The sequence below is a fragment of the Protopterus annectens genome, chromosome 2.part1 (assembly GCF_019279795.1).
Source record: "Protopterus annectens isolate FY-2018-M chromosome 2.part1, PAN1.0, whole genome shotgun sequence".
NCBI classification, from domain to species: Eukaryota; Metazoa; Chordata; order Ceratodontiformes; family Protopteridae; genus Protopterus; species Protopterus annectens.
In genome coordinates, this window is record NC_056729.1 from 1,347,335,106 (window position 1) to 1,347,349,056 (window position 13,951).

Sequence of the window (13,951 nt, forward strand, 5' to 3'; positions counted from 1 at the left end):
AAGCTGCCTAACTAATTTCATATTTTTATGAAAATATTTTATATAGCAGCAATAATCCAAGAAATATAATTTCCAATATATATAGAATATTAGCTTTATATAATAATATGTTTAATAACAAGTTTTGGAACTTTATTATTTTGGGTGACAATGCAGTATTTTCTGAAGAGAATACAACTCATCTATTAAAATTACCTTTGTTGTACAATTCTGGCATATGTACACTTGAAAATTCTTACATAGAGTCTTTTTAACACCTTGGAAACTCTGAAAATTTACTAATGCTAAGAATATTCAATACTGGAGATGTAATCAATTATGTAAGGGTGATTGGTCACACTTTTTTTACGATTGTTCACTTCTGTCTGATTATTGGATGAAGAAGTCAATTTTTTTATCAGGCCTTGTGGTCAGATAATTTTGTGTTAAAAAATCATTAATTTTATTTAATATCCCGAAAATTTCCAAATGCATTCTGAAAAATATTACCTTTTTAGACCATTGTGGTGTGACAAGGAAATATATAACAAAGGGAACTCATCACCAAAGTCTGAAGGATTCTTGTCTATGAAGAAGTAGTTCAGAAAGAAGTCTCTACCAAAAAATAAGAGAGTTTTTCTGAATTTTTTTATCAACACATCCATCGACCAAAGTTCTCTTATTGATAAAGAAACATTTAAATCCTGACTCTGTAAGGATCCTATAAGCATATAACTTGTTGTATCTTGTTGAATACCTAGAGGACTGCCGCGACTATAAATTACTCTTACTTACATCATTTGTCATTAGTTCATGGTGGTTACTAGGCTAATGATCACAAAGGCCTTTTTAAGCCTAGCCATGCATCCCAAAACTCTGCCAAGTTCTTGTAACCTTTTTAAATGTAAGCAGGGGCTTGGGAGAGGAACCATTTACAGGCTGCCTGTGTCCATTAGAGACATAGCTGCCAAACCAGGGATGGATTTCCTGTTCCCCATCCAATTGTCCAAGTTACACTTTATTTATTTATTTGCAGTTTGTTAACCGGGAAAGTCCATTGGGCCGAGGTGAGCCCATTTTCAATGGAGGTCCAGGGAGAAAAGTTCCATAGTACAGTATTTTCAGTATCTACAATACAGTTCCAAAATACAGTATTTTCAATATTTACAATAATAACAGAAACAAAAGATTTCAAATAATACACAATATATATGAAGACATAAAAAATGAATAATTAAGCTGGAAATATACATTCAGCATTTTTTGTTTTTTTTTTTATGTGTGCTAAAAATATGAGGAGATTTGTAGAGAAAAGTGAAATATAAAGAGCAGGAGGAGGTCTTAAGATGATTTGGAGATAGGAAAGGGTGAAAAGGGTGGAAAGTATCATGTGAGGTGAGAGCACTAGCATTCCCAGAGAGAGGAGAGGTAAGAGTGGAGTAAGGTCTTAAAGGTGGAGAGATTGAATTTTCTTAGGGAGGAACTCTGCTTTGCATGAATGGGGAGCCTGTTCCAGAGAAGGGGTAGTCCCTGGCATACATACCTGTCTCTCTAGTAGGTCCTACTTGTATCACAGGCGATGTTTAGGTCTTTGGAATGGGTAATTCTGATGCTGTTTTGTTTTGAGGCTGTGCAGGAGGTCCATCAGAATGGGGTCTGACAATGCCTTGCATGCCAGACATAGATCTCCCCTCAACAACCTCCAAGAGTCAGAGTATAGGAATAGGGTCTTGAGGCAGTCAGCATAGTACATGTTACTTACACCTTGTATTCTTTTAGTGAGGAACCTCTGTGGAAGTTCCAGTTGTTGGATATGCCTGGTTAGATACATACCAAAGGGGGCATTATATTCAAAGGTAGATCTGAAGAATCTTGAATACAGTGGAACAATGACTTTCTTGGATGTAGATGCCATACCTTTGTTTATAAGTTGCACATAGAATATTTCCTCACTACTGTAGACAATGTGATAGTCAAAGGCTAGATTACTGTTTGTGTTTGTTCCCAAGTCCCTGACTACTGGTTCAACTCTTAGGGGTGTGTTGCCAATATGATAGTTACCAGGGGTGGATGACTTCCCGAAAGATACTATTATGCATTTATTGGGATTTAGTTTTAGTTCACTGCTCTGACACCAGTTATTTGTCTGTGGCAGCCCTTCCTGAAGTACATTTGTATCAGGGGGGTATTCAGTGACAGCTCCTAATTTTCAGTCATTTCCAAAGTTAGTCTGCCAGAGGCCATTGACATTGGCCTTAACTTTAGAGAAGTTAAATGCCAAAAAGTAGTGGTCCCAGGACTGATCCCTGAGGGAGTCCGCTTGTGACTGGACTCTTTGTTCATAGGCTCCATGCTATGTATATATTGTATATAGTTATTATTTTAGATTTTATTAATGCATGTAATGATTAAAAAAATTATTAAAATAAGTAAAAAAAAATTCTAACATTCTGCAGGGTAGATTATTGATTCAAAATACACTTGTATTTTTACTGCACAAAAGAACTTCTAACTAGTGGTGATTTTTATGGAAGTCCAGGGAGAAACAAATAAAATGCACTAATGGTGGCACATAGAAAAAAAAGAAAGTGAGAATCATGTATTTATTTTAATTATTTTTTTATATCCTGGCATTAACCAAGTGAGTTGTAAAACTGAACCTTTTCGACCATAGCCAAGATCTCAAAGATGCAGGGAAAAACAAGAACAGCAATATATAATTGACAGAAAATGTACAAACCAGGCATATGAAAGTTACAGATTTTTTCCATCAGATATGCCTGTAAGTCAGAGAGGAAATTGTCTACCTTCTTTGCAACATGGATTTTTTGCAGAAAACTCCAAAATTACAGACAATTAAAAATACCAGCCTTGGAAGTACTGAGCATGCTCAGATGCATAGTACTCAGTATTTCCACAGCCTGGAAAGTAAACACGGTCTTGAAATGAACATGAGTAATACATGGCAATTTTTTATTGCCTAAGGAAAAAGCGAATGCAGAATTGAGGTAATAGAGTAAAAATTCAAAGATGTACTTTTTTATTTAGCCATTTCACTCTTGGAGACTGTGTAGGTCTGGAATTATGTGAGTTTAGGGCAAGACTAACCTGAGAGTCTTGAAGTAGGTAATGTATTAACTTCTCATTCTCTCTGTATAACCTTTTATATTGGTTAAATCAGTTCTCACGACTCCTTGTAATGTGTTATAACACTTATGCTCTGGCTATTCCTAAATGATCACACAGTAATTAAACAAAACTGAACATAATGTAACAGATAGTGCTGTTTTTAAGCAGCCTAACTATGTGGTGTGCTTTGTCAAAATGAGTAGATAAGCCTATGAAGGGAAAATAAAACAATGTGCTCACTAGCCTAGAATATCCTTCTCTTCCAAAAACATATATCAGATTCATGTTTTTGATTTTCTTAAGGAGTTATTTGCGTTATACTTCCTTTTCATTTGAATCATTTCTTTTTTTTTCAGGTGACTAGAACATCCTCAGAGAGTATTACATCTGTTCCAACATCAAGTATTTCAGGGTCTCCTAGCCGTGTGATTTATGTAAGTAAGAAATTTAGCTGTTTGCAGATTGTAGGAACATCTTTTTCACAAGGTCAGAATTAATATGGCTGTTTAATCACTTGCCATTAATTACCATGTGAGGGCACTGTTATGCTGGTTTATTACAAATTGGTCTATATTCATCTGAAAAATTAATTATCCACAATACATTTCAGGGAGTACTTTCACTTCACTTTAGCTTTCTGTTTTACTGTTCATCCTTTAACGTTATCCTGTACTGCTCTTATATAAAAGTATGACCTAAGGAATGAACATCTAAATGTCATACCTGTAACATTCTGGCAAAATAAATAAATAAATAAAAATCTCTTAAAAATGCCTCCAGATATAAAGAATGTAGGCAATACAGTACAAGAATGGTGATGTTTGGTAACCTTGCTATTGAAAGCTTTTTTTCCCTAACAAATCTTAACAAGAACTACTGCACCACATCGTGATAACAGATTGTCAAGGGACCTGGCTGTCTTAAGAATGAGAAATTAAATTGGCAATGCTAAGCTATCTCTATGGCATCAGAAATGCTTAACTCGAAACAAATACCTACTAACACACACAGAAAAAAAAAAAACATAAATATGTGCATGAAGAAATCATAGCTCAGTTGGACATCTCAGCTCCTCATATGCTGACATGTATTCTGTATTTGAAGTCTGATAGTCTAACTTACAAGGAAAAACAAAACAATCTTGGCAAACCAGAGATTCCACTATGAATGCATTAAACCTCCTTAAATGAGGTCTATGGGAATTATGCAAATTATCCCTTAAGAACATACAAGTGTTGTAGCAAGATGGTGTCTGAATGTCCACTGATATTTTATTTTTATTAAGTCCTTAAGGATGCATTCAGGTAGGTATTACAAAGTGGAGGCTCTGGTTTGTGAAGGTCTTTTGTTGTTTTTGCCTTTGTGACTTTTCCCTGTGACCATCTTAATTAATAGTTTAGCACAATGAGATAAATGTATGCACTTTGAAAAAGTTTCATCCTGTAGTCCTGCATTGTATTCCCTCACTGTTTACTTTTATACAGTGCACAGCTTAATAAAACAGCTAACCAGACAATCACAACAGTGGTTGCCTGTAGAAATGGCACTCATGCTGACAAAGGTTAACTGGTGAGGTAGCACTTTATTGATCCTTATGTTACCACTGTAAGGTGAAATCCAGCCCAGTCAGTTGCAAGCCAGTGTGAGAGCCCTATGCCCTATTAATTTCCTTACTGTGGGAAGAATTAATCAAACTATTCATTCTCTTTTGCAGGTGAGAGGCAGGAGCCATCATAGGTTCATAGGTGTGTACTAGGTTAATGGCTCTGGAGCCTTTGCAAGCCTAGCCAATAGGATTACCCTGGCATTGTGCCACCCAACATTAGTTCCCAGTGCCTCTGTCGAGCAGAGCCACTGGAATGATCTCCAGGGTGAATTTTCTATTTCCCATCCACTCATCAAGATTTCTCTTGAACAGGGTCAGTGAGGTGCTCTGCTTGACATGTATGGGAGGTCTATTCCATAGCATGGGCAGTATCTGGGTTATGAACCTGTCCCACCAGCATGTTCTGTTGATTGTGGTAATGAGGTTGAGGTCTCTGGAGGATGTGGTGCGGAGGGATTGGGATTTCTTTAGATGTAGCATTTCTAACAGAGCTGGGTCAGACATGGCTTTGTAAGTCAAGCAGAGATCACCTCTAAGTAGGTGATATGAGACAGAGAATAATTGGAGTTTTTTGAGTCTGTCCATATAGGACAAGTGTTTAAGGCCTAGGATCCTCTTTGTGAGGTACTTTTGCAGCCTCTCTAGTTGTTGCAGGTATCTAGTGAGGTGCATGCCAAATGAGGCATTGTACTCGATGATTGGCCTAATGAGGGAAGAGTAGAGGGAGACAATGACCTCTTTCTTCCTGGATGCAAAACCCTTAGTAATGAGATGTGTCACATAGAAGGACTTTCTGACCACAGTGGCAATGTGGTGGTCAAAAGAGAGGTTGCTGTCAGCCTGTATTCCCAGATCTCTTATAACACCTTCTGTGTTCAGTGATCTACCATCAATGTGGTTATTCATGCGAACCGGGTTTTTTCCAAAAGGGATGATGACACATTTTTTGGCATTGAGCTTAAGGACATGGTTCTGACACCAGCTATTGGTCTCAGTGATGCCTTTCTGTAGGATGTCAACATCACTTGGGGAGTTAATAATAGCTCCCAGCTTAAAATCATCTGCAAACTTTGTCAGCCAGAGACCCTTCATGCTGGCCTGGACTTCAGAGAAGTAGATACCAAACAGAAGAGGACCCAGGATCCAACCCTGTGGGACTCCAGTCATGACTGGTCGGCAGTCTGACTTGGAGTCAGCTACTTTCACACTGTGGGTTCTGTCTGTGAGCCAGTTTGCAACCCAGCTATTGATATAGGGGTTGATGCCTTAGCTTAGTGAGTTTTTCTATGATTCCTGAGTGGGGAATGGTATCAAAGGCCTTGGCCAGATCAAGGTAGGCTGTATGAACCACCTTGCCTTCATCCACAGCTCTGCTGACTGACTCAAAGAAGTCGACCTAGTTGAGCAGGCATGATCTACCCTTCACAAAACCAAACTGTGTGGGATCCAAAGTTGGGAGATTCCCTATATCCTTGTTTATTAGGTCCATGATGATGCATTCCATAGCTTTGCATATCAGACCCATCAAGCTAATGGGGAGATAGTTCCCAGGGTCTGTAGTCGCTCCTCCTTTGTGGAGAGGGATGACTGTAGCTGTGCACCATTCGGAAGGGACAAAGCCTGAGGCGAGGTTGTGATTAAACACGGCACACAACTGAGGTGTCAGTTCACTCTGTAGTTCATGTAGAGCACAGCCAGGGATATTGTCAGGCCTTCATTTCCTTATATGACCCTTTTTCCTCTACTAAACCCCTCCCAACAGTGAATGGGGACAAAACTACCGTTGTTTCTATAGTTGGGGCTCCCTTCTGCCAACCTCCACATACCCTACCTTGGCTTACCTGCAGTGTGGCTCTTTCTTAGTTCCAGTCTATGTTTGTGTTGCGAGGATGTAATCAGTGTTTTACATTAAACAAAAATGCCAGTTGAGCAGTTAGATAGTGCACAAGTGAAATATTTTAGGTATACAGTGATTTATTCTAGATGACACATCATGTTCCGAGTTCTGACTGCTTGTAATTGGTATCCACTTCAAGCTGGTTCTGTGCCTTCTCCATTTTTGTTATCTCTGCTGTCATTGCTGTTTAGCTTCTCAGAATGATATACATGCTTCATTTTCCCACTGCTGCTGTGTCTTGGAGTCTAGGTTATGTATTAACTCATTAACACCTACGTGGTGTGGAATGTCGCAACTCTAGCAGTCTAGTAGACCTTGCATTTGAGACCATTCTCTGAAAAATAAACTTAAAAGCATAAGATACACAAGTGTAATTATTTTGTGAGCACTAAACACTATTAACACAGTACAAATAGCAACGTTATTAGTAAGAAGTTTTATTTACAGTGGTAATTGTGCATTCATAGTTTTTCCATAAATGTTATAATGTATTATAATGAACAAAAATTCAAAATTATATTTTTTGCTACACTTCCACAAACAAATTGTCATATCTTGGAAAGTGTGCAAACCAGACATATATATTACAGCACTTTTGTTAATCAGACATAATCTTTCACATGACAAAAAAATTTCTCTCTGAGTGTATTTTAATTGAGATATTTTGAGAAATATGAAAACACATCTGTAATTGTATAATTAGAAATATAAATAACACTGAATAGCTCTCAAAACATGCAACGTACAGTGCAAATGCCAAATCTAGTTTCCTTCACCAACATCTAATGTTCCACCTAATGTACTATAACTGTTTGCAAATCATTTTTTTTTTTATATTAAGTACATATGGAAATAGTGCTTATTTTCATAATTATTAAATAACTAGAAATATCCCAGGAATAGCGTGATGTAAATGGACATTGACAATAAAGTTTCCTGTGTCCCACCATGGCATAGCATACCATATCTCTCAATAACATATAGGGCTCACCATTATGAAAATATGAACTTAAATATGAAAATATGAATAATAAGTGAAAACAGTGATTAAATTCTCTACTGCAGGACTAGTCTTTAAGTCATTTTGTAATAACCCCTTGCCCTTTCTAATACTGCCTGTTATTATCTGGTAAGTCACTTGGTTAAAGAAGCTAGACCCATAAAAGCTCTGGGTACCATTAAGAGCTACTATAGGTGTGAAGTGTAAGTATACAAAAAAGGCACTATAGGCAAGAAGCTGCTACAACATATAAGGGGTTTTGACTTTTTTTCAGATTTGTTTTGGTGGTAAAGACAATAAAATGTAGTGTTAAATGTGAGTCCTTTGCATTTGATATAAAAGTATGAAAAAGAAAGCTTGTCTGGAAGCTTGTGTTGAAAGAACTGGAAAGTAGTTTGGCAGTGATCATGAACATAATATTTCTGAGGAGGAAAGAAATACTGTGTGAATAGGGGAAAACATATAATTTGTATAGCATATGCACAGCCTGAGATTGCAAAGAATTAATCCATTCCTGGTGAAAAAGAACAGACAAAATAAACCTATGAATTTTGAGCTAAGTACCAAGAGCAGTGTAACCATTATGAATTAACATGATAATTTTGAGAGCTAGTAACTCAGTTTTGCAACCAACTAATGATGCATTTAAAATTTAAAATGTGTACATCTGATGTGAAAGTTGCTATAATAAATGCCAATATATATATATATATATATATATATATATATATATATATATATATATATTATTGATGGTAGCCATAGTGGTAGTCATAGTCGTACCTAGTTCTTGCCTTCATTATTTTTCATTAAAACCAACAGAAAAATTATTCATCAAAAAAGACTTCAGGGCATTCACTAAATGTCTAAGTAAGACATAGCAGACATATGAGTACACATTAAGTCCAGTGATCTTCAGAGAAATCACTGCAATTGGTACCTTATTCCCACCCACTGTCCCTTGGTCTGAATGCATCAGATGATTACATTGTGGTGGAAGGACCTCTAACGTAAATGTTTAATTTAAGAGCTTCTTTAGATAGTTTCTTGTCTTGCTTTTGCAAGTTCTTTGGCTGGAGTGCTATTGGTTCTAGTTTTTCTTAGCTTTAGCACACCCATGCCATTCATGGGCCGAAAAGAGGCATTACGCACTTCATATTGATCATTGCTGCTTTGGGCTAAACGGGTTATATCCTGCATAAGATGCTAATAGCCAGCCAGCTTCTAAAATAAGAGAGCATCTTCCATGCACACAAAACCTTTAGACGGCTCATGCTAAGTTGACTGAAAAACAGGCTTGAGTGCCAAGCCATTCAGAGCTTTCCTGCTACTGAAGAGAGCTTTACTCTTCTAGGTTTTGAGGAACAACAGTCAGCTAACACTATTCCATTGCTGGGCAGACAAGTTCCTTTCAGGGGAAAAAAGGCTTGCTTTTTTGTTGTTTAAACTAGTTTGCTGACAAAAACAACTATTTTAAGCTACGGAAAAGTATTTTTATTGACAGTTACGTTACTTTTATGTAATTTTAAATGAGAGTGCACTTTTTTACCTTTCTGGCAAAAAGTTGTTAAAACTGTGTTTATTTTACTTTGGGTTTTGGGGAAGTGTTTAAAGTGCTTCTTATTGTTTTTTTTTTTTTTTGTGAGGAAAAAGTGACTTTTTGTGCAACTTTCTTATTTTACTGACTGTTGCTGCAAAGCTTCCCTGGGAAACAATCACCATTTTCATCTTGACCATGGAACTACTGGTCCCTTGGCCAAACCTTCTTCCAGCTGCAAAAAGAAAAGTTAACTAAGCAGCCTTTGCTACCATGGCAGGCTAGTAATTTGCCTCAGTCACAGCTCATCATTTTTCTGTGATCCCACTGTTCTCCAATATAGCTGCCATGAACCAGGGGATAGCCATGTCCTTTGCTGCTACTGGGGTCCCCTCAGTGGCTAAAGGAGAGCTACTCTTGTTCGTCATGGGAGAAGGGTCAGGGAATGTACCCCTGCTTAGCCAGAATGTTGTTCCAATCCCTGCGGAAGCTGATGCTGGCAGTACTAGGTCTGTTTGCTCTACTTCTCCTGCTAAAAAGAAACAGAAAACTAAACATTTAACTTCTCCTGTGCCAGTTTTTCTGGAGAGGAGGAATTATATGTCTTAGCTCAGGGTCTTGTACAAGCTATTTGACCCTTCTTATAAGGTGGTTTCTGGTCAAAGAAAAAGAAATTCCTTGTTTCCTGAGAAAGTACATTATTTTGAATCTGTATGGGAATGTAAAGGGACAGACGCAAGTTTCAGATTCATTGGAGAATATGTCATCTCCCTGTGAGAGATTTTTTTTCTCTGAAACTGTTTGCTGAATTTGCCAGTGTTTTCATTGAGAGAACACTGATGTTTCTCAAGCTCTCAGAAAACAGTGAGTAATTAAAACTGGAATTTTCATAAACTTCAGCCATTCTCCAGTGCTGTCAACATTGGAAAATGTGTTTGTCACAGCCAGTGTTTCCCTGACAGACAGCCTGCTGCACCAAAGAAAGCAGATTGAATGTTCTAAGTTCCTCAAGCTTTCCAGTTTTTAAGCAGTAACCCACAACTGATCCAGCAGATACAGCTTTATTTAGTTCAGCTGCTGCTAAACATTTTGTTAATTCTAATAATTCTCCTTCTAACAAGGACTGTAAAACTATTAAGTTTGGGGAAATAGTGTATGGTTCTGCAACTTGGATTTTCATAATTTCAAATTCTGTCATATGTTAACGTGCTCTAATTGTGAAAGTATGATAAATGTTTTGACTACAGTTTCCTTTTGTGAGAATTCCATATTGTATGGTTTAGTTTCTTCCATTTATCAGGTCACTATTCATTGTTTAAAGTGTATTTATGACTGCACATCACTACTTCTATGGCTATTGCCACTGGTACTGTATTGAGGAGGTTTGCCTGGTTGCATTCTCAAAACCTCCTAGAAGATGGCAAATGAAATCTTTAATTCTGGTTTGAATAGAGATTTAATTTTTAGACCCTCTGCTGTAGAAGTTATGTTGCAATGTGATGAGAGAGGTAAGATGATTCAAGGAATCTGTCAACATTTAGAGCCCTCCTTTTCTAAATTTTCCAAGGGATTTTTTGTTCCCTTATCCAATATTGGCAAGAAACAAAATTAATAGTCTCAGCAGAATGCTAGTAAGCAAATAGTTAAAAAATAATGGCAGGGAGGTTCAGAAAAGAAAGCTGGAACTTCCCAGAACAAAGGACATTCAAACAAGGCAGAATGACTATTCAGGGGACTCCACCCCCCCTTCCCACCCTGGAAGACCCTTATCACTTCCAAAATGTCTTATTCTCCATTTCTGTCTTTAGCAACACATTGTTTCAGACAAATGGACTGTAAAGCTATCCTGCTGGGATACAGGTAGCAGTCGGAGGAAATTCCTCTGTTCCAGTGAATTCCTCTTCATCTGATAGACCAAACTCTGCTTTTCCCTTTTGTCCTACAACACTGGCTGTCTGAGGGATTAATAGAAGCAGTTTCTACTTCTTCGTTTGGAAAGGGATTTTATTCAAGAATGTTTTTAGTGTCAAAGGAAGAAAATGTCTGGAGAACAGTTCTGGATATTTCTTTTCTAAGTCATGTTGCAGTAGTGCCCAAGTTCAAAATGATTTCACTTCACAATCTCTTATTTATTTATTTATTGCATTTGTTTACCAGGGTAGTCTGACCAGGCAGAAAGCTACCCCTTTTAGTGGAGACCTACAAAGAAAAGCTCCAGAAAAGTTACATTGCATAAAGAATACAGTAAACAGAAGTATACAAGAAATCAACAAACATACAACATTTAAAAAGATTATCATTTATTAATAGCAGCACCTTGTAATAAGCTATGAAACATATTGGGAAATTAACTTGGTAGGAGGAGAGAAAAGGAAGAATTGGAAGATTTGTATTAAGAGGTGAGAGAGAATGTTTTAAGATAGGAAGAAGATGGAGAACCCAAGCAGGAGGATTTGGACCAATAACTGAAGAACAAGTACTTGTGAAGAATAGGAGACAATAAGGGGAAACACTTATCAGTGAGAAGTTGTGCAATCACTTATCTAGGAATCTTTTAGGTATTCTCTTGTTGCTTTAAAAGGTTGCTTCGGTGGTACGGCGGTAGCGTTGTTACCTCACAGCAAGAGATTCTCCCATTCGATTCTCGGCTTGGCTTGGGAGTGCCTTCTGTGTGGAGTCTGCATGTCTCCCCGCGGTTGGGTAGCGTTCAAAAGACATGGTGCGTAATTGGGCATTCCTTCGTTGAAGGTTGGGCATCGAGCTGGCACCTCGGCGTTTCGTAAAACTCTACTGCCAATCATTAGTGGACCGGAGTTCCGCTGTGGCGACCCCTTACCGGGAAAAGCTGAAAGACAAACAACAACAACTTGTTGCTTTAAAATAGTTGGTGTTACTGTGTTTCTTAGATTGAGAGGAAGGCATTTCCAGATTTTGGCCAGTAAGGAGGAGAACAAAGAGTCACCAGATGAGTTGTTAGCTTTTGTAACAGTTAATAACATTTTTGTCAGTCGATCTCAACTATTTACTTGGGTTATAAAGTTGAAGAATATTTTTTAAACTAGGGCATCTGTCTACATAATAGACAAGTGTGAGAGAAGTGACTAGTTAGGAAAGTGTAAAGTAATGCCTTAGCTCTAACCAATGAAGTTTTATGTAAATTAAAGGTCATGCTGCTAAATGCTAGGAGTTTAAACATGAAACTGCACTCTTTGCAAGCATTCTTAAACCTGGAAGAAGCTGACATTTGTGCAGTCACAGAAATCTGGTTCAAAGTTGCGGAGAGCACCCCAGCAATACTAGGTTACTCATTCTATCATTCATTCAGACCCCAAACCGTGGGCAGCAAAACAAAAGGAGGTGGAGTTGCAATATATATATATATATATATATATATATATATATATATATATATATATATATGAAAGACATACACACCTCTAGGCTGGTCAAACAGTATGATGCACTGGAAACACTCCAAGTGCAGTTAACAATTGGCAAGACTCCTATTCAAATCATAGCTAGCTATAGGCCTCCAACTCTGACTCAAGATGCCCACTCCACTTATCTGGACCTCTTCGAATCTATCAAGATTCAACCCTATACCCTGACCCTGGGTGACTTTAACTATCCAACCAGAGATTGGAAGAAATACTCATGCCAAAACACAAATGCCCACAGATTCCTTGATTTTGTCAATGCAAATGCCTTGGACCAGTTGGTTGACACCCCCACAAGAGGTGAAAATATCTTGGACTTGGTATTAACCAACATGAGTAACCACTGCAGCATCCCTACAGTGTCATCCTTGGTAAGATCCAACCACAAAGCAGTCACTTTCCAAGTCACCATCTCCCCTGACCCCCCCAGCTAGGGTCAAACAAAAAAACTTCTCCAAAGCTGAATACAACCTCCTGAGGGAATGTATAAACAGGTTCACAGCCCCTTCCCCCTCCTTAGGAACTGGCCCATATATCCAAATGTACACCAAAGTACTATATGAGCATTTATATAGCTGCATGGAATGAGGAATACCAGACAGGATGAAATCATCCTCCTCAAGGAAGAGTAAACCTGTCTGGCAGACATCTTCAATAAATAAACTCTATAATAAAAGGAAAAAAATTGCTGTCCAGGACTAAGAAGGAGCAGGTGCCTAATTGGAAGCAATCTCTCCTTAGCCTGAACAAGCAAATAAGAACACTAATGAAATCCTCCAAAGCAAACTTCGAGTCCAAACTGGCCAGATCTACTAAAGACAATTATAAGGCCTTCTTCAGATATGTCCGCAATCTGAAGGGAAGCACCCAGATCTGCTCAGAACTGGTAGTGAAGGGCACCACATACACAAATGCTGTAGATATAGCTAACCTGCTGGTAGATAGGTTCAGTGAAAACTTCACTTCTATCAGTAAAACAGGACATCCTCAGTACCTGCCCCCCTCTCCTTTTCTGTATGGAGCAAGTCATCACTGCCCTCTCAAAGGCAAAAAATACAGTCTCCATGAGACCAGATAACATCCCAGGCTGCATAGGTTCATAGGACAATACTAGGCTATTGGCCCGGAGGCCTTTATAAGCCTAGCCAAGAATTTCACCCATGTTCCCACAAAGTCAGCACCTGTTTTCCCTGTCCAGCAGGGAGGGACACAGGTGGGATCCCAGTGGTATATTTTCTGTTTCCCATCCAGTCATCCATGTTCCTCTTAAAGAGGGCTATTGAGGTACTCTGTTTGACATGGAGAGGAAGTCTGTTCCACAGATGGGGGAGTCATTGGGGCATCCTACATGAACTCAGACAGGAAC

At 38.2% G+C, this 13,951-nt stretch overlaps 1 protein-coding gene across 1 annotated transcript in view; it reads left to right on the plus strand.

Annotated features, from left to right (window-relative positions):
* ABLIM2 (actin binding LIM protein family member 2) overlaps positions 1-13,951 on the plus strand; it is a 2,642,076-nt gene that overhangs the window by 1,646,385 nt on the left and 981,740 nt on the right. The window contains exon 9 of the mRNA XM_044062807.1: positions 3,465-3,542. Within this exon, the coding sequence (XP_043918742.1) occupies positions 3,465-3,542 (78 nt within the window). The remainder of the gene's footprint in view (positions 1-3,464; positions 3,543-13,951) is intronic.